Source organism: Carcharhinus amblyrhynchos, chromosome 12 (genome assembly GCF_965287045.1).
Source record: "Carcharhinus amblyrhynchos chromosome 12, sCarAmb.v2.hapA, whole genome shotgun sequence".
Classification (NCBI taxonomy): domain Eukaryota; kingdom Metazoa; phylum Chordata; class Chondrichthyes; order Carcharhiniformes; family Carcharhinidae; genus Carcharhinus; species Carcharhinus amblyrhynchos.
Genome location: NC_137335.1, coordinates 57,224,950 through 57,247,659, shown reverse-complemented (window position 1 = coordinate 57,247,659; position 22,710 = coordinate 57,224,950). Strand labels below are relative to the sequence as shown.

General features: G+C 40.5%; 1 protein-coding gene across 5 annotated transcripts in view; it reads left to right on the top strand.

Annotated features, from left to right (window-relative positions):
- LOC145351007 (transcriptional-regulating factor 1-like) overlaps positions 1–22,710 on the top strand; it is a 199,670-nt gene that overhangs the window by 122,099 nt on the left and 54,861 nt on the right. For 4 of the 5 annotated variants that reach the window (XM_080200583.1, XM_080200584.1, XM_080200587.1 and 1 more), the window contains exons 3-5: positions 12,449–12,569; positions 13,492–13,591; positions 15,465–17,136. In XM_080200583.1, coding sequence (XP_080056709.1) covers positions 15,748–17,136 — 1,389 coding nt within the window. In that variant the 5' untranslated portion in view covers positions 12,449–12,569; positions 13,492–13,591; positions 15,465–15,747. The remainder of the gene's footprint in view (positions 1–12,448; positions 12,570–13,491; positions 13,592–15,464; positions 17,137–22,710) is intronic. The other variant, XM_080200585.1, reaches the window with a different exon arrangement.

Genomic DNA, 22,710 nt, shown 5'->3' with positions numbered 1-22,710 from the left:
TTAGATAAGTACATGAGAGGGAAATGAATAGAACGTTATGTTGATAGGATTAGATGAAGCAGAGTGAGAGAAGGCTTGTGAAGCATATTCACTGGCATACACTAGTTGAGCTAGGTGGCCTGTTTCTGTGCTGTAACCCTTTTGCATTCTTATCTACCATGTAAATACAGCAATTCAAGCTGTTCAGTACATTTGAATGATGAGTTAGACAATGGGATGCCATTTTTTTTCCAAACTAATGAGAAGTCTCTGCCACAGTAATAATGCAGCTGCCTTTGCCCAAAGTGTTTGTGGCATTGACACGCACAAAAGCCATTAGCCTCACCAATACCTGAACAAAAAATTATGGCCCCATTTATAATTTCTAGTTTGATTCTGATTCTGGTCCTGGTCCTGACTAAGTGTCACTGACTTGAAGCATCAACCCTGTTTCTCTCTCCTCAGATTCTGCCAAACCTGCTGAACATTTCCAGCATTTTCTCTTCGTTATACATGTACAGCATCCATGACACTTCCAATCTGCATTGTTAGCAACCTTGATCTGGCAGTTGAGGCACTCTGTTCGGTTTTAATGAACTCAGTTGGAGTATAAACTTAATAGTTTTCTAGGTTATAATTGCCATCCAGAAATTGCTGTTGAAATTGGGCATGTGTTTGGACAATGTGAACACCTTTTTTTTGCCCATGGGTGTTCAAGGAGCACTTCAGGGAACTTTTATGGGGTTTGTTATCTTGTTTTGTTTTTGAGCCAGCAAAAAAAAAGTTACTTCCTATACAGGCTGCCAAAAGAGAAGTGGAGTCCATCTGTTGGATAGTTTGATAAAATCTTGTGCTAAATATAAGTTTGTGTTCTGACATACTTACAGCAGAAATGTCTCCTCCCTTCACTTTGTTCCTGTAGAAACAGGCAACAATAAAGTGAATTTGTTCTATGCCCGCATCTTTAGCAATGAATAGCTTACTGACTTTTTAAAACAAAACTATTGAAAGTTGATTATCACAATTCCTTAGGTTTGAAAATAAACAAAAAGACTTGTTTTAACTATTGTACTTCCTACTATTGTAAAGTCCACTTGAAAATTTGCACATAAACTTTGCTATATGGATGTTGGAGAGATGGACTTGCATTTATAATAGTGCTTTTCACCACCATTGGATTTCTCAAAAGTTATTCACAGCCAATGAGTGTATAATGCTTTTTGATATTTATCTTCCAACTCGATATTTAATATCACAGGATGGAGCTATCCAGTCCCGCCAACGTGGTGGGAGTTGGCAGAAAACTCGGAGTGAGGTCCAAAGTTGGATCCCTATGGGTGGAAAACGGATTCGAATTTTCTCCTCCCCGCTTTTGTGGCAGGGTGATGGGTGTTAGCCTTCCCCACTGTTCCATGTTGTAAATGCCATTTGCATACAATTCACCTGTTATGTATATTCATTAAAGCACAACTCTCAGGAATTGCATTTCACCTTCCCAATTACATGCTAAGTGGCAGGAAATTAAACTGGTTTTAAATAATAACCAGATGCAAGTTGTGTGCAGCTGTCCACCCTCATTTTACTTGTGACTTTAAGGTGAGTGCAACATTCAAAACTTACCTGCAACAGCACAACTATGGTTCCTCAATGATAGTGCTGTCCCACACGAGTGGGCATGTGTGGTGAAACTCTTGATTGTTGAGCTAGGCTGCTCACTGTGATCACCAGACTATTCCAGCAGGACAACAATTGTGTGCTGCGGGCCTCAGGCAGGGCTGCACTCTAAAACAGAGACCAACGTGGGGGTTTGAGGGGGGAGGGAGGGTGTCAAAGACTTGAGGGTGAAGGACGCTTGGTACGGTTGGGTGCGGGGTGGTGGGGAGAAGAAGAGGACTTTATTGAGAAGGTACACTTCGAACCTGTGACATCTGGTGCACTTTAACATGGGATTGCAGGAGTCTCTGGGTTCGCCATAAAGTCGATCAACAGAGAGGAATGGAAGATGTAGCTAATTACGAAGGGAGCGCAGTTGCTGCATATTTGCCACATGACCAATGAAAGTCTCTTGAGTGCAATTGTGATGGTTAATAACCCAAAGGGCATCCAGTTGTTCCAAGAGTATAGGCATAATCAGTATACCAGATCTCTCTCAGAAGGAGTCCGTTAGATAAGGTTGAACTTATCCTGGATGTATTTGACCCTCCTCTAACCTCTCTGGGATTAAGATGCCAAGTAGATGGGGTGGCATCTTGATCTGTGAAGTTACATCTTAGCTGGAACGCTGGATCAAGGAGCAGCAAGTTACACAGATGCAGCTTGAGGGCTTAACAGTGTCAATTGGAAGCTTTACTCTTGCCCATGACTCTTTAATCTGTTGGATCTATCAGTTCTTGGAGAGGAGGAGGATTGAATAATGAAGCCTGCGCTCAGTGATGCGAGCTTGATGGCAGTGATCCAGTTGAAGAGGCGAGGATGGCCTCGGTGCTGCCACCAGCATAACTTCAAGACGAGGCCTGGCCTCAGGTCCATTGTCCAGGGGATAAGTCGTAAGATGTGGGAGACGAGAATGTCAAGCCCATCCTAGGGAGATGACTTGCATGACCAAGGGCCTCCCATAGATGGTGATTCTATCTGGTGATGAACAAGAGGTAGTGCCCTGCACATCTGTGCTTGTCAAAAGATGTGATGGCTCATTTCTGCCATGTTCTGTAATACCACCTGGATTAGGAGGACAACCTCTCCCAGGTGGTCCTGGGAAATTGCAGTCTTTCACATTGATTTTTTTTAGTCCAAAATAGTAAGTCAATAAACTTTTGGTAATGTTTTGCAGCTTCTTAGATAAAAGTTTATTAAGGATTCTAAGAACTGAACCTTTTTGTGTTCTTAGCCTGTGTCTAGTACGCTGAGAAACAAATAAACTTGAACATCTGGCTATTCTAGAAGGGTTCCTGCATGCATTATTAAATTGACATGAAAGGAAGATAGATAATTTGAATTAATCAAAACTGTGTGTTCAGAGAGAGAGACTTGTATTTTTCAAGTGCTTTTCACAATGCCTGAACTTCTCAAAGTTCCTTACAGCCGATGAATGTACAGTGAATTAGGTACTTCAAATAACAAGTCCCTTTGCCAGTTTTGTGCCATTTCTCCTTCTCTCCTTACGATAATAACTCCTTAATTATCTTTGTCAGTACAGCATATGAGGATGTTTAAGTTTCAGTTCCCCATCTGCCTGTGCAAGTTGTACAGTCGATGGGTCTGCTCGAGTTAAGAGATGCCACCTTTGTTTAAGAAAACCCAAAGCTAATCCCACTTACCCTGATCATGACTTGTCGTCATTCCTCAACCTTGCCTTAAATTATCTTTTGACTCTTCCCCAAAAGCTGCAGTTCCCTTTGCCTCAATCACGATCAGTGGCAAAGCACTGCATATCCTGCAACAAATGGATTTCTTTGAACATCGTGACTTTGTATACGTATACCCACAATAAATCCCAGACTATGTTCCTTAGTGAGCAATCCAGGTTGACTATCTGATAATAGGATTCAAGCCAATGCTACGCAAGGAATCAATGGTATTTGCCCACAGTTCCATATTGCAAAATAGACACTTGCAGTCTGATTGAGCAACTGTGCTGAGTCGTAGTGTAGCAGCCTGTTTTGGAATGTCACAGACAGGGAATCCATGTGGCATCAAGACTTTTACTGTGAGCACATGTTGAATGCTGATGGGAAGCTGAAGCTGTCAATAGGCAGTCCTAACTCGAGCAGGTCCGTAGTCTCCATCCACCATGTGCACCGACAGATGGAAAATTGTAAGTGAAGCATTTGTACTTACTGCACTGATTGGAACCACAAGATGTTGTATCCTAAATAATATACCGAACAGTGGGTTCTGTGGGACTGCAGTCATTGCATTGGCATGTACAGTGCACTCAGATATATAAGTGCAGACTGAGTTGTAACATTCTATTGTACAGTAGTTTAACTGAGCCCTTGCTTTAGGATAATTATAATTTAAAAAGTTTATTATACTGGTGCATACAGTACATTCAGAAATGAAAGTGTAGGCTGAGCTAAATCATTCTGGTAGTTTAACTGGCTCCTCACTCTGGGGTAGTTGTAATTTGAGAGGTCTATTATACTGTCATCTATGTGACAACATAATATTGCTTAAATTAGAGACAGTGATAATTTTCATGTAAGACAATCCCATTCTGAGATTTTGTAATTAAAATGCGAATCATAGAGCTGTTCACTTGAAATTTCCATTGTATGATTCATTTGGTTGACTCTTGGACGGATGGCTTGCCACTTTGGGTCCTCGGCTTTATAAAGAGCTATGAGAGAGACTTTTTCTAATTGTAATTTTGCTGCCTAACACCCTCTTTTGTCTAAAAAAAAAAGTTGAAGGCCTGTTATTGTCAGAAACCAGACTCTGGGTTCTGATCTGATCTGTCCTGTTATCCTCTTGTGACTCCTTTGAGTCACAGATGACAGGGTGGCAAAGTGGTTAGCACTGCTGCCTCACAGGTCCAGGGACTTGGGTTCAATTCCTGGCTTGGGTGACTGTCTGCGTGGAGTCTGCACGTTCTCCCTGTGTCTGTATGCGTATCCTCCTGGTGCTCTGGTTTCCTTCCACAGTCTGAAAGATGTGCTGGTTAGGTGCGTAGGCCATGCTAAATTCTCCCACAGTGTACCCGAACAGGTGCCGGAGTGTGACGACTAGGGGATTTTCACGGTAATTTCTGTACAGCAGTGTTAAAGTAAGTCTACTTGTGACACTAATAAATAACTCTTAAGTGGCCATTCCAGGTGCATTAGATTGGATTGTAAACGTGAGCAGAACAATTGCTGGAGATTATAGAATCCCTACAGTGCAGAAAAAGCTATTCGTCTCATCGAGTCTGCACCAACAATAATCTCACTGAGGCCCATAACCCCACATATTTATTCTGCTAATACACTAAGGGGCAATTTAGCATGGCCAATTCACTTAATCCGCACATCCTTCAACTGCGGGAGGAAACCGGAGCACCCGGAAGAAAACCATGTAGTCATGGGGAGAACATGGCAACTCCACAGAGACAGTTCCCCAAGGCTGGAATTGAACCTGGGTCCCTGGAGCTGCGAGGTAGCCACGCTAACTGCTGTGTCACCGTGCTTCCCTAGGCAAGCTTAGTCATGTGTACTTCCTAGCAATGGCCATTTAGTAGTGATCATATTAAATGATTTGCCTCCCAGCCTCCAACTTGCATTGCCCAGGGATATTCAGGCCCATTGCACACTCTGTACTCCCCTGGCTGACATCAACTTGCTGATCAAACTGAGAACCTTCCTGACTTCTGTGGCTTTGTAACACATGTGGCATTGCATTTACCTGCCAAACTGTCAAAAGCTTTTCAAGCAAAAGCAGCACATTAATTTAATTTAGTAATTACTCCCCTTCTTATAGTTATGCATGTTGCAAATGCTGTATTTATTGCTGAATTTTGCTCAAAGGATCAAAATTAATTTATTGAATGAACAATTCAAATAGCAGAGCTAATGCTTTACAGGACAATAATATGAATGGTTCAGTTCCTGGCTTGAGTGACTGTGCGGAGTCTGCACATTCTCCCTGTGTCTGTGTGAGTTTCTTCCGGGTGCTCTGGTTTCCCCTTGCAGTCCGAAAGACATGCTGGTTAGGTGCACTGGCCGTGCTAAATTCTCTCTCTTTACCCGAACAGATGCCACAGTGTGGCGACTCAGGGATTTTCACAATAATTTCATTGCAGTATTAATGTAAACTCATTTATGACAATAATAAATTAGTTTCCAAAAAGATGCTCATCTTGTGCGTTTCTGTACATTGTAAGGTTAGTCACTAGGTTTGTTATTACGAAAATCTCAAAAGTAGAGACTCTCCTAGGTTTATGCACTCGGAACAAAACTGACTTTATTAAGGTATTAGTTGAGATTTGACAATTACTTCCGCTTCAGATCACCGTGTGAATCATTTCTATTCATAAAAGGTAATAACTACTTCTGAATGAAAGCTATGATCTGATGGTCAAACCACATACGATGTGTTTGGTAGGGTATTCACAGTTTCATGAGTAGGCAAACCACATATTGGGATTCAGCAGGATGTAGATAAATTTGAGTAGGTGGATGAGGTTAAAAACGACAAGAAACTGGGTGGTGATGGTTTGCCATTATAGGTTGCGAGTCAAAATTAGTTGAGATTTATTAAATATATTTCTTAGTCTGCAAACCACTTGCGATAAGTTATAGGACAAATGTTTCTGTTGACACTGTAGAGTCTGACTCTTTCACCTTCAGTTGTTGGGGCTTCTGAGGAGTTCTCTTGGGTATATTGGTATATATTACTAATGCAGAAGGGCTATGAATGAATACTGAATTAGAGGCAACACCAAATGAAAACAGACTAATATATACCTTACTCCATGAACAAGAAATACTAAATTTGATTTTCAAACAAGTGAATCTAGCTGTGTTACAGAAGCACACCATTCAACCCATTGTGTCTGTGTCAATTCTTTCAAAGAGCTATTCAATTTGTCCCACTCAGCTGTTCTTCCCCTGTAATGCCTGGAAGATTTTCTTTTCATGTATATATTTCCATTTAATAATTGGTATTGAATCTATTCGAATCACTTTTTTTGGTAATTCTCTTCGCAATCATCATCATTTACTGTATGAAAAAAAGCTTGTTGTCACCCTCTCTACTTTTGCCAATTATCTTCAATCTGGGTCCTCTGTTGCTGATCCTCCACACCCCCACTTCTTGCCTTCAAACAACCGCACAACCTCAAACAGGCCATTGTCCGCAGCAAACTTCCCAACCTTCAGGAGATCAGTGACCACAACACTACACAACCCTGCCACAGCAATCTCTGCAAGTCGTGCCAGATCATCGACACGGATGCCGTCATCTCATGTGAGAGCACCATCCACCAGGTAAAAGGTTGATGCGTATTCTTGCAACTCGGCCAACGTTGTTTACCTGATACGCTGCAGGAAAGGATGTCCCGAGGTATGGTACATTGGGGATACCATTGCAGATGCTACGACAATGGATGAATGAACACCGCTCGACAATACCAGGCAAGATTGTCCTCTTCCTGTTGGGGAACACTTCAGCGGTCACAGGCATTTGGCCTCCAGGTAAGCGTTCTCCAAAGCGGCCTTCACGACAAACAACAGCGCAGAGTTCCTGAGCAGAGACTGATAGCCGAGTTCCGCACACATGAGGATGGCCTCAACCAGGATCTTGGGTTCATGTCACACTATCTGTAACCTCCATGAGTTGCCTGGGCTTGCAAAATCTCTTACTGTCCTGGCTGGAGACAATATACATCTCTTTAACCTGTGCTTAATGCTCTCTCCACTCACATTATCTGTACCTTTAAGACTTGATGACCTGTAAAGACTCGCATTTGAACCATTATTTTGTAAATTGTGTTTATGTCTTTATATGCCCTATTTGTGAACAGAACTCCCAGTTAGCTGACGAAGGAGCAGCACTCTGAAAGCTAGTGGCTTTTGCTACCAAATAAACCTGTTGGACTTTTTTGAGACAGTTGTGAGACTTCTTACTGTGTTTACCCCGTCCAACGCTAGCATCTCCATATCATGGCTGATCCTCCAGTCATAAGAACATATCAGTGGAAGACAATATCTCATTATTGAAACCCCCTCGCGATATACAAAATTTATTTATTTTCTTCTTGACCTCTCTGCCGTGAGGAGAACAATTTCAACTCCTCCTGTTTTCCCCAAAGTCTGAAGTCTCTCAACATTTGGAAATGTTATTTTTCATCCTCTCCAAGACCTTGTCATCCTTTCTGAAGTGTGATGTCCAGAGCGGGGCTCAATATTCTAGTTGAGACTAAACATGTAACTTTGTAAGGATTTAGTAACTTTTTTTGCTCTTCTCTGTCTCTGTTTATGAAATCAAGAATCCAATATAGTTTCACAGCTGTACAACTTGCCGGTCATCAGTGCTAACCTACTCCAGATGTCTGTTTCTGCATCCTTTTTACTGTTTATAGCATTTAATTTATATTGATATTGGTCATTCTTCCATCATAAATGCATCACTTAATATATTTGTCAGACATACTGTATGAAATTTGTCATCCCAGAAATTGAGAATCTGTTCTGGGAAAAGAGGCAGAAATTTGCTTGGGAATAGGTGACAGAACTTTAATTGGATACCTTGGTGTTAGAACCACAGATCAATCCTGTAGGAAGTGCCAACAAAAAATTGTTCAGTGTTCTGGGGTACTTGCAAAATACATTTTAATAAATTCTCACCAGCCCTCTTTTTCACTCTTGTAATTGCGCTCTTGAATGTTATCACTGTTATGTGTAAGACTGCAAGAAACTACAAAGTGTTGTGAACAAAGCCCAGTTCATTATGCAAACCAACCTTCCATCCAGTGACTCCGTCTGCACTTCCCCCTGCCTTGGAATAGCAGCCAGCACAATCGAGGATCCCACGCGTCCTGGGCACAGTCTCTTCCACCACCTTCTGTTGGGAAAATTATACCAATTCTGAGATCGTGCACAACAGACTCAAAAACAGCTTCTTCCCTGCCACCATAAGATCATATATTAAGCTGAAATAAAACAGAAAATGCTAGAAAATCTCAGCAGATGTGATTTGTTGAGGGGGTGCCAATGGATTGAAAGACATCTAGAAAAAACTTATTTTGCTGTTTATCGGGTCTCAGCGGAAATTGTGTCTAAACTTATGTCTAAAACGGATCTTAATTTCGTTCAGGAAGATTTGTAAAATTGATGAGTAAATGGTGAAACACAATCTTACACCCTGATTCAATGGAGCAGCAGGGTGCACATAACCAATTTTGAAACGTGCCTGTTGAGAAAATGCTGGACTAAAAAAATGGACTTGTCATCAGTCGCCATGGATCTCAAACTGGGGAATTATTTTGTTTATTGTAAAACACGTCGCACTACAACTGGCAGAATACAGCTGAATTGTTCCTTAGTAGACGGTCTAGAACAAGGTTTTTATTGCTGAAGCCACATTTAGCGCAGACAGTAGAAGAGAAACAAGATTTAAAGAGTGTCATGATAGAGGAAGAGTATGAGAAAGAAGTCTGAAGTTGAACTGCAAGATTAAGGTGAAAGATCATCATCATGAGTGGTTGAAATAGCTACCAGTGAGAGTCGTGAAAAATGTGGTCCTCCCACATATTTGCTCAAGATGTTCAGTCGTGTATGTATAGATCGTGTTTTGTCGTCAGAGGTTCAAGAAGAAGGAGGGTGTTGGGAAAAATCTCAAACTCGTCTGATAAATTGGATAGTTGGAACCTCACACATTGTGCCTAATCATGTCTGATTAAGAGGAAATTTCAGTTGATGATCAATGTCAAAATCCCTCTTTCTTGGGGAAACTCAGACTCTGGTCCTCATGGCCAAGGACCTTCCCCAAGTTCTGAGAGTTTGGGTCAAGAGACAAAGTATCTTCTCAGTAATAGGAAACGAGTGGTTAGTTTTGATTTGTAAATAAATTGAAAAAAAATGTGTTGTAGTTGTTTGGATTTTGGACTTTGCACAGGTTTTTCATAAAGGTTGGAGGAGTGTCATAACACCCTCTGGTGGCTATTTGTGTATATATTGTATAAACAAACCGGAATAGACCAGTTTAGTTGCATATGCAAACTCCCATGTGTGTACTCCAATGTTTTTGCTCTGCAAAAATAATCTCAGATCCATATCCCAAAAGCAAATGTGTCTCCTCTTGTTGCAGATGCGAATTGGCCAGTGTGTTTCGTGCATTTTCTGTATCTGCATCCCCTGAATGTTGTTACAATAAGGGAATGTTGTCAGAGTAATTGAGAAGGAAACTAAATTAGGAGCAAACCCATTGTAATAGTGTTCTTGCCTCGATAAGTTAACGTAAGGGCATAGATTCTGTGGCACACCTGTGGTGCTCACCACTGACTTGAATGAAAATTGTCCACAAAGTTTTAGTGATCTCTGGAGCATCGATGTCTGCTATCGCAATGTCCATGTGAATCTCATACAAAGTTCAGAAGAGCTTGAGACATTTGGCAACAGTTATATCATCAAGTTGACAGTGACATTGAACTATTCTCTCCAATAGCAAACCTGGATGTAAAATGCAATCAAATTTCCACTTTCACAAGATTTACAGTGAGAAATAAATGACTGGGTCATTCAGGTTTAAGGTGGAAGTTGAAATGTACCAGCTTGGTTTAAAACTATAGTTTAGGAAGTGAGAATATTGACATTTCATAAACACCAAAATTGGTTTTCTTACAGGGACAGTGAGACTCCCAGCAGAAATTATGGTCTGATTCCCCCACTGGCAATAGGTGGGCCTGGGGGTGGGGTAGTGTGGGTCGTTTGAAATTGATGGAACAGGATTCCTTCAAGTTCCTGACTGCCTCGACCTCGCAGAGACTTTGTAGCCTGGGGCAGGCAAACTTTGGACCTGCCCTTCGCTGAATTGAGGCACTTGAGTGGTCAATTATTGGCAATTTTAAGGGCTGTTCCTAACCTAGCCTCAATTTTTTGACTGCAGGAATTTATTCAAAGTCCCTGCATCCACCGCACTCTGGGGTAGTGAATTCCACACACTTGCAACCATTTGGGAGAAGTAATTTCCCCTTGTCTCTGTTATAAATCTGCCAACCCTTATCTTTAAACTCTGATCCCTCTTTCTAGATTTTCTGTGCAAAAAGACATCTCGTCTACATCTACTGTCCGTCACCCGTAGCATTTTGTGCACTTCAATTCGATCTGCCCTCATTCTTCTAAACCCCAGTGAAAATGACCTAAACAGCCCAATCTTGCTATGTAAAACAAACTCCTCATCTCTAAAATCAATCCAATGAACTTTCTTTGAACTTCCTGCAATGCAGCTACATCCCTCCATAAATAAGGGGATCAAAACTGTGCACAATATCCTAAGTGTGGTCTTTCTAATGTTTCGTACAGTGGGAGCAACACTTCACTACCTTTTATATTCTCTTCCTTTAGCCAAATGCCAAAATTCAGTTTGCTGCATTTACTTAAACTATCCAAATCCATATCCATTTGTAAATTTCTTATTTCATTATCACAACTTAGAATCCCAGCTGTTTTCATGTTATTTGCAAATTTGGCTAGATTATAAAATTGTATAGATTATAAACTTTTGGGGCCCAAGGACCGAACTCTGTAGCTCCCATTGGTTAGATTATGCCAACCCGAGAGAGACCCATTGATCCTGACTCTGTGCTTTCTGTTGATGAGCCAATCCTCTATTGAAGCTAATAAATTACCTCTAATCCCATGTGAAATAACCTTGTGTATGAACCTTTTGTGTGGCTCTTTATCAAATGCCTTCTGGCCATCCAGTTATGCTACATTTACAAGATCAACAGTATCCAGTTTGCTCGTTACATCTTCGAAGAACTTGAGCAAATTTGTCAAACGTGGTTTACCCTTCATAAAACCACACTGACGCTGATGGATTGCATTTTGACTTTGTAAATGGCCTGTCATTACTTCCTTCATTGTGCATTTTAACAATTTTCTGACAAATGTCATTGCCCTCCTCTCCACCCCACCACCCCCCTCAGGTCATTTCACAATCACTCTATCTTCCCATTTTCCTTTCCAGTCCTCTGGTGCTGAATCCCCTGATCCCACGTCTCTCACCACCTCATTCTTCCTGAACTTGACTGTGTTTGTGATGTTGGGTGGGGACAGCTCAAGGGCTGGAATGTCAAGCAAGATGGAGGGTAGGGAAACACAAGTTTTTGGAGGAGCAAACCAGGTCAGCTCTGAAAAAATAACTAACAATATGTGCAGTTGCTTGCAAATTTGAGGTTCCAGATCAGTGATTGAATTTCATCCTCTCTGGTAATCATTTTGGGTGTGTACGTAACGAAGTGTAATGCCTGGAACCTGTCGATAAAGAGTTCAGCTGCTGTTGGAGGCCAGAGTTTGAAGATGAATCTTCTGTTTTGGAGCTTCTCACACTGACTGCTGTTAGGATTTGAGGGAGTGCACCATATTCAAATCCGAGAACTAATTGCATGTAATTAACAATGCCATTACTCAACATTAGGGACACTTGTAATTTATGGAGTTTTACAGTATTTTAAATGAATAGATCATTTAAAAACTATAATACAAGTGTACCCACTCACGTAAAAACCAAGGAGAGAACTCCTTCCCAACAATTATTTAAACTAAATAATAAATAACAGCAATCGATACTTTTTAAATTGGATAACTGTGACTTGAGGGCTTTTAATCAGGGGTACTGTGATTGAAAGAATATTATGCTATAATTTATACAGACTATGAACAAATATTCTTAGTGGAGCCGTCACGCAGATAAATAACTTTTCACATTCTGATGAGCCTTATGACAACATGAAGAAGCAATGGTGTGTTGACTTAAATTTTCTTCAATTTAGTTTGCAGATATTTAGCCGTTAGTGTGAAACTGCTGCAAAGCTATTTATGAAGAATGTATATGAATGTGGGAATGAAGCAGAAGATGGATTAAAAAAATTTCCAAACAGTGAAGGCATCCAGGTGAGAGACCAGTGCTTGTGTAAATCACCATTTGTCTCTCTAGCATCCTGACAGGAGAGCTGTCTGTACACTGTACATATGTGTTCATATGAACATGCAGATTAATTTGACCAATGACATGGATTTATTTCTTTTTTTTATTAGTAGTTCTTAATGCAAAAAGTTCATCAAATTGACAAACCCTATCCTATTTCTATGTTCGCTTTGTCGTCTTAAGTTCACTTTATCAACAATCTTCCTATGACTGAGCAAGTTTGTTTTGTGATTGCTGTAATATTGTGTATATGTAGGGGGAGAAAAAGCTTGTTCAATGCTTGTTTCTTTCGAGATAAAACTGTAATGGCAATTTAAATCATCGTTGGAAAGGAGTTCTCTCCTTGGTTTGTACGCATGTGGGTACACGTGTGCACGCACTCACTAAATGTGAGTTCATAGAGTCACACCAAATGATGGGCATAACTGAAGTTCATTGTGATTTAGATGAACTGAAAACTAAACAAGTCCAAATCTATGGATAAAATACTATTAAATATTACTGCTGGTATTTATGCTGAAGGAAATGAGGAAGTTCGTGATTTTTATCTTAGAAGAGATGGCATTATTATCCATTTAATGTTTTTTTTCTGGGTGCATTATCCACATAACAGATGGAAATGAGTTGTACAGAGAAAAGATATGTTCAAAGGAGACACTCTAGTATGGTGTAATGCTAAACTTAATGCATATTTTTGCTTCCTGCTATTTTTAAAATTTTAACTACTGTACATGTTCTAAAAAGCTGCAATTGATAATTTAAATGATTTGCATATTGTTTGCGCACCTTTGCTGACAACTGAGATGGCACTTGGTTGTGTGTAGCTGGAATGTGTATGACTTAATGACAGATGAGCAAAGTAAGTGTTCTCTTTGAATTTTATTGCAGGCAATGATAGCCATCAGCGGCCTCACAGTATTAAAGGACACGCATCTTGTTTTCATCTTCCTTGCCAGCAGAGTGGGGCATGCAGGGCACTCCAGTTATAGTAAGTAATTTGCATGTAACATCGAATGATGCATTATGTAAGATCTCTTTGTACTCGTGAGAATGATGCACTCTCTAATGTTTGGCGGAAAACCTGAGTAAGTAGGAAAGCGTTGTATTTTATTTAATTTTTCTCCCCTTCCTGCTGCACTGTTTTTATTTGAACAAATGTGATGTTTTAGTTTTTAGTTATACAGCTGTATTTTTTGAACCTTTAAATATGTTCAGAAAGTTGAAATGTAACCACGTGATTCACCATTTAAATTTCATAGAACAAGGAGATAAGCAAGTTGAGTTTGATATTAATATATTTTGTTGTGGGAATGCTGCACAATGATCAATTTTTTCAGAGGTGTATATCTAATGGAACTCTCCATAGCAGGCAATACTAGCAAACACTGAGGAAGGAAATGTTTCAACTATGCTAGCACAATAGATTGCAGAGACATTCTGATGTTCTTAATGGGCTGTTTCTCATTGTTCGATTTGTGGCTTATGTAAACCAACCTAGACAAGGGAAATACCAGCAGTTGTTTGCCTAGGCAAAGAAGGTAACTGGCCCAAAAGCTTGGTCTGTATTTCAGTGGTATCACAACCCTGTTTCTCGACTTCACCTTTCAGTTACAATATTGTAGTTCAGCAATTGGGAGCCAATAACAGTGAACTTTGCCCAGATTTCATGGTTAACAGCAAATGCAAGGTACTAGCCGTTTGTACGCTTGGCCACAGACTTTCTATGGGCTTTTGCACCGTAAGTTACAACTAACTAAAAGTAGAAACAATATGGCGTCCTCCATGAGGGGTCCTGAAATCTGTGCTAAAAGGTAACTTCTTAACCAGTCAGATTGAACTGTTCTTTCTGTTCGAATCAGGGAACAGAAATTGGACTAAGTGTTTCAATGTCAAATTAGAGAAAGCAAGTGAAAGTAAAGTTTATTTATTAGTCACAAGTCGGCTTACATTCAAATTGTAATGCACTTACTATAAAAATCGCCACACTCCAGTGCCTGCTCGGGTACACTGAGGGAGAATTTAGTACGGCCAATTCACCTAACCTGCACGTCTTTGGAGTGTGGGAAGAGAACCAAAGAAGGATGGGATTAAAAGAGAGTGATAAGAAACCAAAAGACAAAACTACACTTTTTAAATTCCCAACAATAATGTAACATTTGGAGTAGAGATTCCACACCAGTAAGGTTTGATGTTGGGTTAAGGGAGGTTTTTCAGCAGATGACTGGGCAAACCTTAACATTTTCTGCCTTTTCATTGGGTACCTTATCATGTTTGTAGTTGAAGTGTTCATATATTTGAATACCTAGTTGCTTGGTGAGGAATCAATGCAGCACAGTGTTTGGGAGAGCAAAGGCACTCCAATAGTAACTTCCTAATTTCAGAGCTTAACTGCGCATTAAGTCGAATTTACTCCACAATCGTGGAGTGTTGATAGCCTGATCATTGTATCTGTTCCAAACCTAGGCCATTGTTTCTGCTGGTAATAGCAAAAATGATTTTAAATGTGTGATTATTAAAAAACTAATGAGATGTACAGTGGGAGTCTATGATGGTCTCAACAACATCCAATTTTCAAAGTTTTGCCTGGCTTAAGCTGCAATGACGCCATCAGTTTGCACATAGATTCTCTACTTAATTATTAAGAAAAGAATCCTTAAAGTGTACTATAAACGATTCAGTTGGTGAGGCACTGGTCTTGAATCTCTCGGACTTGGGTTCAAATTTGCCGGAGTTATGGTCTTGGTATCTGAATATCTTAAATTCCACTCCCCAGTGCTAACGGTCCTAACATTAATGAACAGAAAAATATCACAACGTAAGCTCCCCGTACTTACTGACTCTTTGTCTCATTTTCGTCACAGGTGTATTGATGTTTTACTTCCCATGGACTGCTTAGAGAAGTGCCGTAAATGTTTTAATCAAGATGTGATGCAACAATCTAGATTCAATTTGACTTGAGAACAAGATCCAGAATGATCAACTTGAAATAAAAGAAAAAATTGTATTAAATCCACTGTGGCTTAAAGAAAAAATTTTCTCAGGGAACTTGAGCACTCCAAACTTATTTTTGTTATCTTTTATGCCTTGTTAGAGGCTTGGCAATCGCATTGTGGTTGAAACATTGAATTGCCTTAAGAACAAAGGATGGGAGACCAACCGCTGTACAAGTCAAACCATGCTGTGAACAACACAGAAAACCTGTACTATTCACAACAGCCGCAATCCAGCCCCCTGACCAACATGAGTGGAAATATGAACCATAGCTATGGATCCACAGGCTTGGACACATCTCAAGCTTCTCCACCTTCCCCTCATTTCCCTCCGCATTCAAGAGAAGCTGCAGTAGCAGGAACTATGCCAATTGTTACCAAAAGCCTTATGATAGAGCCATCTAGGCCAAACAATTGGCCTCATTCCAATGCTGGCAATCATGTCCAAATGCAGAATGACCTTAGCAATCCCTCTATGATGTGGACCTCCAGTGCTCAGGCTGATGCTCCAGATGGGTATTCTTATGTATATTCTTCGGCAAATGATAAATTGACGAGTGATGTCTTGCACAAGTTGGACTCCTTCACGCAGGTTTTTGCAAATCAGAACCTCCGAATTCAACAGGCGAACAATGTAGCGTCAGGCCAGCTAAACCAGGCTGCCATGGTTGAGAATGTGCGTGACAGCACGCTCCGGCAACTGTTGTCCCAAAAACCTCCAGCTGACCAGCAACAACCTGCTGCACAGCCGGTGCCAAGATTTCAACATTCCTTAACACAGCAAGTGCATTGTGCGTTTCCGCTTGCACAATCGAAGCAACAGTTACAAGCCATCCAGCAGCAGCAGCAGCAGCAACAACAACAGCAACACATGTATTTTGAGTACCAACAATTGTCCCAGCTGCCGCAGCAGCAGTCAGTGTTGCAGCACTCACAGTCGCACGTTCAGCAGCTGCAGGCTCAACAGGTGCTGTCTCAGCAGATGCAGCAACTGCCTCAGCAACAATACTTTGTACGCCAGCAGCATCAGCCGCAACAACACACATCAGTGCAGCAGCAATGCCCCATGCATTCAGTCCCGTTCTACCAGCCGCAGCAGATTTTGTGCCAGTTGCAGCAACCTCTGCAGCAGCAGATGCAGCCGCCACCGCCACCTTATCACCGAGACCAAAACCACAAGACCATGCAGCAGCCACACCAGTACTCCCAAGAACAATCCCGCCCATCTCAGATGGCTGCGCCGTCTCAGTATTTCTACCAAGAGCCGCCGCACTATCGGCACTTGTACCAGCAAAGTCAATTGCATCAGCAGCAGGAAGAAGCTATGCAACAGAAACAATTTAATGCAGAAAGCAGGATTCAGGCTTCTCTTGCCCATCATACAAGCACTCCTGCTTCAGAGGTCATGGAAGAAGTAACGAGGAAGGAACTAAGTAGTATGGGTCATCCTGGGGGACTTATGGTCCCCCAAAGACATCTTATAGCGCCGTCTAATATTCCTCATGCACTTGTCAAGGTATCTCAACAGCAATCTCTGCCTCAGGTAAAATTCCCAGTTGGGTTTGAACTACAATTTTCTGCTGGAAGGTTTGCAAACTTATTTTCATTAACCCTCAGCTGCTCACTTATTCTACAGGTGTGTTAGGGAGCTGTGTTCTAGTAGTGTAAAACTATCTGCCTATTACAAGGATAATTACAGTAATTATATGTTGCATATGCATTTAGCCAAAAACGAATATAATTGTGTTCAGTAACTTGGACCTTTCAGTCAACATTGCAAACTATGTACATATAACAAGGACAAAAAGTTTCCACCATTTGATGGAAATCTGCATTTCAGATTGTGGAATGCAGCCCTTTTGAATTTTTTTTTCAACTTTGGCATGGTCAGGTGGGGAGACATCGCTCAAGTTCCTGTCTAACCTCCCGCCTCTCCTGAGCTGGTTTGAGTTGTTTTCTGTGATTTGGGTGACGCAGTGGGCCTTCTCCCAGTGGCTGCTGCTCCCATGTGAAGCCTGTAGATGACTTCACTCAATCCAAGGCATTGTTACTGATGGACTGTCTCAGCTCAGTGGCAGCCTGCCATTCAGCTTCAGTCTCTGACCCCGAGAGGGAAGGAGCGAGATTCCAGATGGCCTAGGCTGAGCCACAAAGTGCCCTCGATAGCAATGATCGCTTTGTGCTGCCTTTGGCTTGGCCTCCTCTGGACCCTGATGTTCCCCAAGCATCCAGTGTTGGAAGAGGCAGCACTGACCCGCTAGGTTTTCATCCCCAGACCCTGGGCTCCTGACACCTTGGAAGGTGACTTCACCCTTCGCTAATAATGAGATCCAAGTGTCACTGACCAAGGGAGAGTTGCAGATACTCACTGATAGGAGCAGCTGCAACAACAGGGTGCTAAGTCTGAGTAAGGTAGAGAAATCTATGTGGGGGTGGATTGAGAAGTGGATGAGCTGAGTAGGGAGGAGAAGCATGTCAAGGGCTGAGTGGGGAGGGGAACATATTGGGGGCGGTGAGGAAGTGGGGACATGTCAGGGGGTGAGTGGTTGGTTGAATGGGGAAGGAGGGAGTGACGGGAACCTGATTATAATTTGTGGATAGGGAGAGAAGGGCTTAACTGAATGCTCTGTTACCATGGAATATGGAGAGCTTGACTCAAAGTTACATGGGCGCGTAAAATTTTTACGAGTAGTTTAAAAAAACACATTTTTGTAATTATTTGATCTATGTTGATTTATCCTGCACAGTAATTGGTTAGTGTTTGTTGCAGTGCTGTGCTACTGCTGTTGTGTTTTTGCTGGCATCGGAGATCAGTTTTTATACATTTGTTCATGAGATGTAGGCGTCAGTGGCAAGGCCAGCCCTGTTGTTCTCCTTTTGATTGTGTTTGAGAAGCTGGTGGTGAGTTAAAATGTGGTCAATTTGGAAATAGTTGGAAAACACTACCTTAGCCTATGCTTTGCAGGTATGTCATCCAGCAAGGTCATGTTCTGTTGTTGGCCTGAATTTCATCCTATATGACATTGCACTGTCTGCATTGAATGCTGAAATGATGAAGTGACTGATGATCTACAGTGCATTGGTTCACAGTCTTGATGATAATTGAAGCTAAGCAAAGGAAAAGCTAGTTTTTCTACACATTTGAAGCAAGTTGCAGACCATAAACTGTGTTGTAATTACAAGATTCCTTGTCCTAAAGATTTTCAGATCTTTTTGACTTCAGCTGCTCTTGTCCCCGGTGCAAGTTGATTTTGTATTCCCTTATGTATCCCCAGAAATACTGAATCAATGTAGTTCTGAAGTTTGAAAGGTTCTGTCAAGCATTTTGTTAAGCATGTTATGACTAAGAGTCTAAGAAATCATGCAACAGGAAAATGCAATTCATCAAATTGAGCCTTTAGCTTGCACAAGCATATCCAATTTTCCCAATCACAGTGCAATTTGTTTCATCACCTGAACAATGATTCTACACTAATTTTGTCTTTCTCCTTTAATTTCAAAAAAGGATTGTGAATTGACTGCTACTCAAAATATTTCTAATCTTTATGGTTCACCATTTCATTGATTTCTGTTTACCTCTTGCATCTTTTTCCCATGGTCTTCTATAATTCCAAGGCAGTTATTTTGCACATCGTTTGTCTATCTGCATTTATATTTATTCTTGTAAGTATTAATTCCATCCCTAACTGAATGCATCTTTTCTTCAGACATGTATGTTTACACAGCATTATTAATTGCATCAAAATGTCTATTGGGGTGGGGTGGGGGAGGGGAACCAGAATGGAAAGAAAATGAAACAAATTCCTTATCTTAATCCTTCAGTTGGTTAATCCTGTCCTCATGCACCGATAGTCAAAGTTCACCTGCTTGAATCTGCATTTATGAATTCCTTGCCTTTTGGAGATCTGGATCATGTTCCAGCCTTTTTCTTGATGGAAATTGATTCAATTCTGAGTCATGTCCATGAATTCTCTTGAGTTGCTCTACTCTGAACCCCGCTCGACATCTTTTTAAATTGAAATTGCATTGCATTTACGATTCTGGACACATCTAAGTGTGCACTTCAGTACACAAAATATCTGCATTTTTTGATCCATGTGCTTACTGTGTTCAAAACCATTCCTTTACATAGTTTGATATGTCATACTTGGCATCTTGTCTGGTTGTATATTGATTTTCTTGTGTTGATTCTCCTGCCTCATCAAGATTTTGTGCAATGTGCAAAGTCAAACCCCTCTGATATGCACATTTGCCGAGTTGTTCATTTGAGGTCTGGTATTTTGTGTTTTCTATCCATGGCTGCAATAAACTTTCTCTGCACTCTAGCTATGACTGTAACACTACATTGCGTGCACTCTCCTTTCCTTCTCTATGTACGGTATACTTTGTATAGCACGCAAGAAACAATATTTTTCATTGTGCACTAATACATGTGACAGTAATTCAAATCAAATGTGCACGTCACTTAACGTTACATCACAGCAGCACTCAGCAGTGCAAGACCAAGAACTCAATACTGCACTATTACTTAACCACTGAGTTACCAAGATTTTGCAGAGCATGCTTGCTTTTATACTCCATGCCTTTAATTGTAAATCCAACAATTTTCAAACATTTTTTAGAACAGCTTTATCAATTTGTTGTGCCACCTTTTAAAATAATTTATATTGCTTCACCATGACCTCTTCCCATAATACATCACACCATTCTTTTGCACTATCTCATCTCTTATGGTCTGGTGTTAGCCTCCTCATTTTAGTCCATTTCCAGATTTCATGTCATCTGCGGACTGAAATTGTACTCTGTATGCCCTATTCCTCCTCATAATTTGTACGAGGAAAAAATACAGTGGATCTAATACCAGCTCCTGGTGAGTACCACTGCATACTTGCATCTAGTCTGGAAAAACACTCACCCCTGCCTTTTTCTCTTACCCAGTTTTGTATCTATGATATCACCAAACCTTTGGTCTGACGAGCTTCAATTTTGCTAAAAAAATCTATTATGTGTCGCTTTATCAAATATCTTTTCAAAGTCCATCTCCAGCACAAATAAACTGTCTTTTTTGTTATTTTGTGATATAACACAATCGGGTTTGTCAGACACATCTTGCCTTTAACATGTTCATATTGGCTGTAAGCAAACTCCTGTTTGTGGATGATATCGTTGGTGTCATCTAGTCCACTGTTGCATTTGCAACAAATTAGTGGTGATGCTTCCCTTATTGAATCTCTTCTCCTTTTGCACAAAATTGATACTCCATTTAGTTATTAACTCCTTGTCATATAAAATAATGCATTGATGTGCATTATGGTTTAAAAACTTAAGCTGATTCTCTGGTCTTTGTTTCTCCTACACAGCTACTCCATTTATAAAGTCCCTTAATTTACATGTTACTGTCATTCCATCTTTCATTGAAGCAAGGTCAAGATGTTAATTGAAACAATCAGAATTGGTTTTAAAGAGGCTGCTGAGAGATCGTGCAACTTCAAATACTTTTTAGATCTTAACCGATCATAATTACACACTCCACATTGTATAAGCACTATGTATCATGTATATGTTAACGAATTTATCCATGTTTTCTTGTCCCACTGACCAAAGCTTTCCCTTGTCATTTGCTTGGAATCATGCAATATGATGTAAGAGATTGCACTGAAATACGTAATTATGTTATGTTTCACCAGTGTAATTACAAGAAAACATGCCTCTTTTGCACTTTTTCTCTTTCCAAAGAAAAACATTTGAACGTTTCTTGTTAACATTAGAACACAAGAAATAGGAGCTGGAGTAGACCATGTGACCTGTCAGGTTTACTGCACTATTCAGTGCAATTATGGCTCAACTGGACTTCCCTGCTGCTCCCAATATTCCTTAATTCCCTGAGACACCAAAAACCTGTTTATCCCAACATCAAATTTATTCAATGACCTAGCATTCACAACTCTTTGGATGTCATTTGAAGCCAGATGTCAAATGGGAATTTTTTTTTCTGACAGAAATTAGGAACTTAATACTTTAGTAACACACAGATGTCAAGTACTGCATTTAGTCTTGAGGGTAAGAAATATTTTTGATTAGTGTTAAATGATCAGTTTTGGTATAGCATATGAAAAAAGTAGAAGTTTAACAGTCGTGATATTAAAATCATTTAGTATAACTTTTTTTTGACAAATAAGGTAGCTATCTTGTTTATGAAGGTGAAAGCAAAACGGCTGACTTTTGAGATCTACACAAGCCATCGTTTTGGAAAAGAATGACATACTGGCACAAAATCATAGTTTATGCTGTGCTTGCGAACAGTTTAGTTCTACAACAAAATTGACTTTCCTTAGATTTTATTGATACAAGCTGCAGTTTAATTTGCAGTATCAAAAGGCGATTGGTGCTAATAATGTGGAGCTTTTAGTTGGGAGTCATTTTGATCCTAGTGGTGGCATCACTTCATTTTCTTTTGCACCATTTTCCAAGTTAGACTGTGCATCAAGTGACTTGATCTCATTTTGTTCACACTGTAAGTTAACTTTCTTTATCTTTTCTTTTTTCCTCTTCTCATCGTAATTTTTGTTCCTTGACCGTTTATACATTTTCTTCCATTTCTTATGCGGAGCCCATAGCCAGGGATTGATGTTTGGATCAGGAACCCAAAACAATGGCTTCAGTTTTCCCAATATTTAACTGGAGGGAATTTCTCATCAGGTACTGAATATTGAATAAGCAGTCAGTCTGGTAGTGAGGTAAAGTTGGATGTTAGCAGCATGCATGTGGAAATGACTGCTGTGCTTTTGATTGATGTCAGTGAGGGGCTGTACGTGACTAAAAATGACAAGGGTCCATGGAGAAATCCTTGAGAGTCACCAGAGGTAACAGTATGGGAGCAGCGGAGAAGGCATTGCAGTGATACTCTGGCTAGGATTAGAGAGATAAAAAATGGAATCGAGTGAGAACTATCCCATGTAGCTAGACAACTTGGAGAGGCATTGGAGGGGGATGATTTATTCAGTCAGGCCAAAGACTGCAGACAGGGTCGAGAGGGGCGAGGAGGGAAAGTTTATGTTTGTCACTTGTAATTTTGATGCATTGTTTCGATACTGTGGCAGGGCAATAAACCCGATTA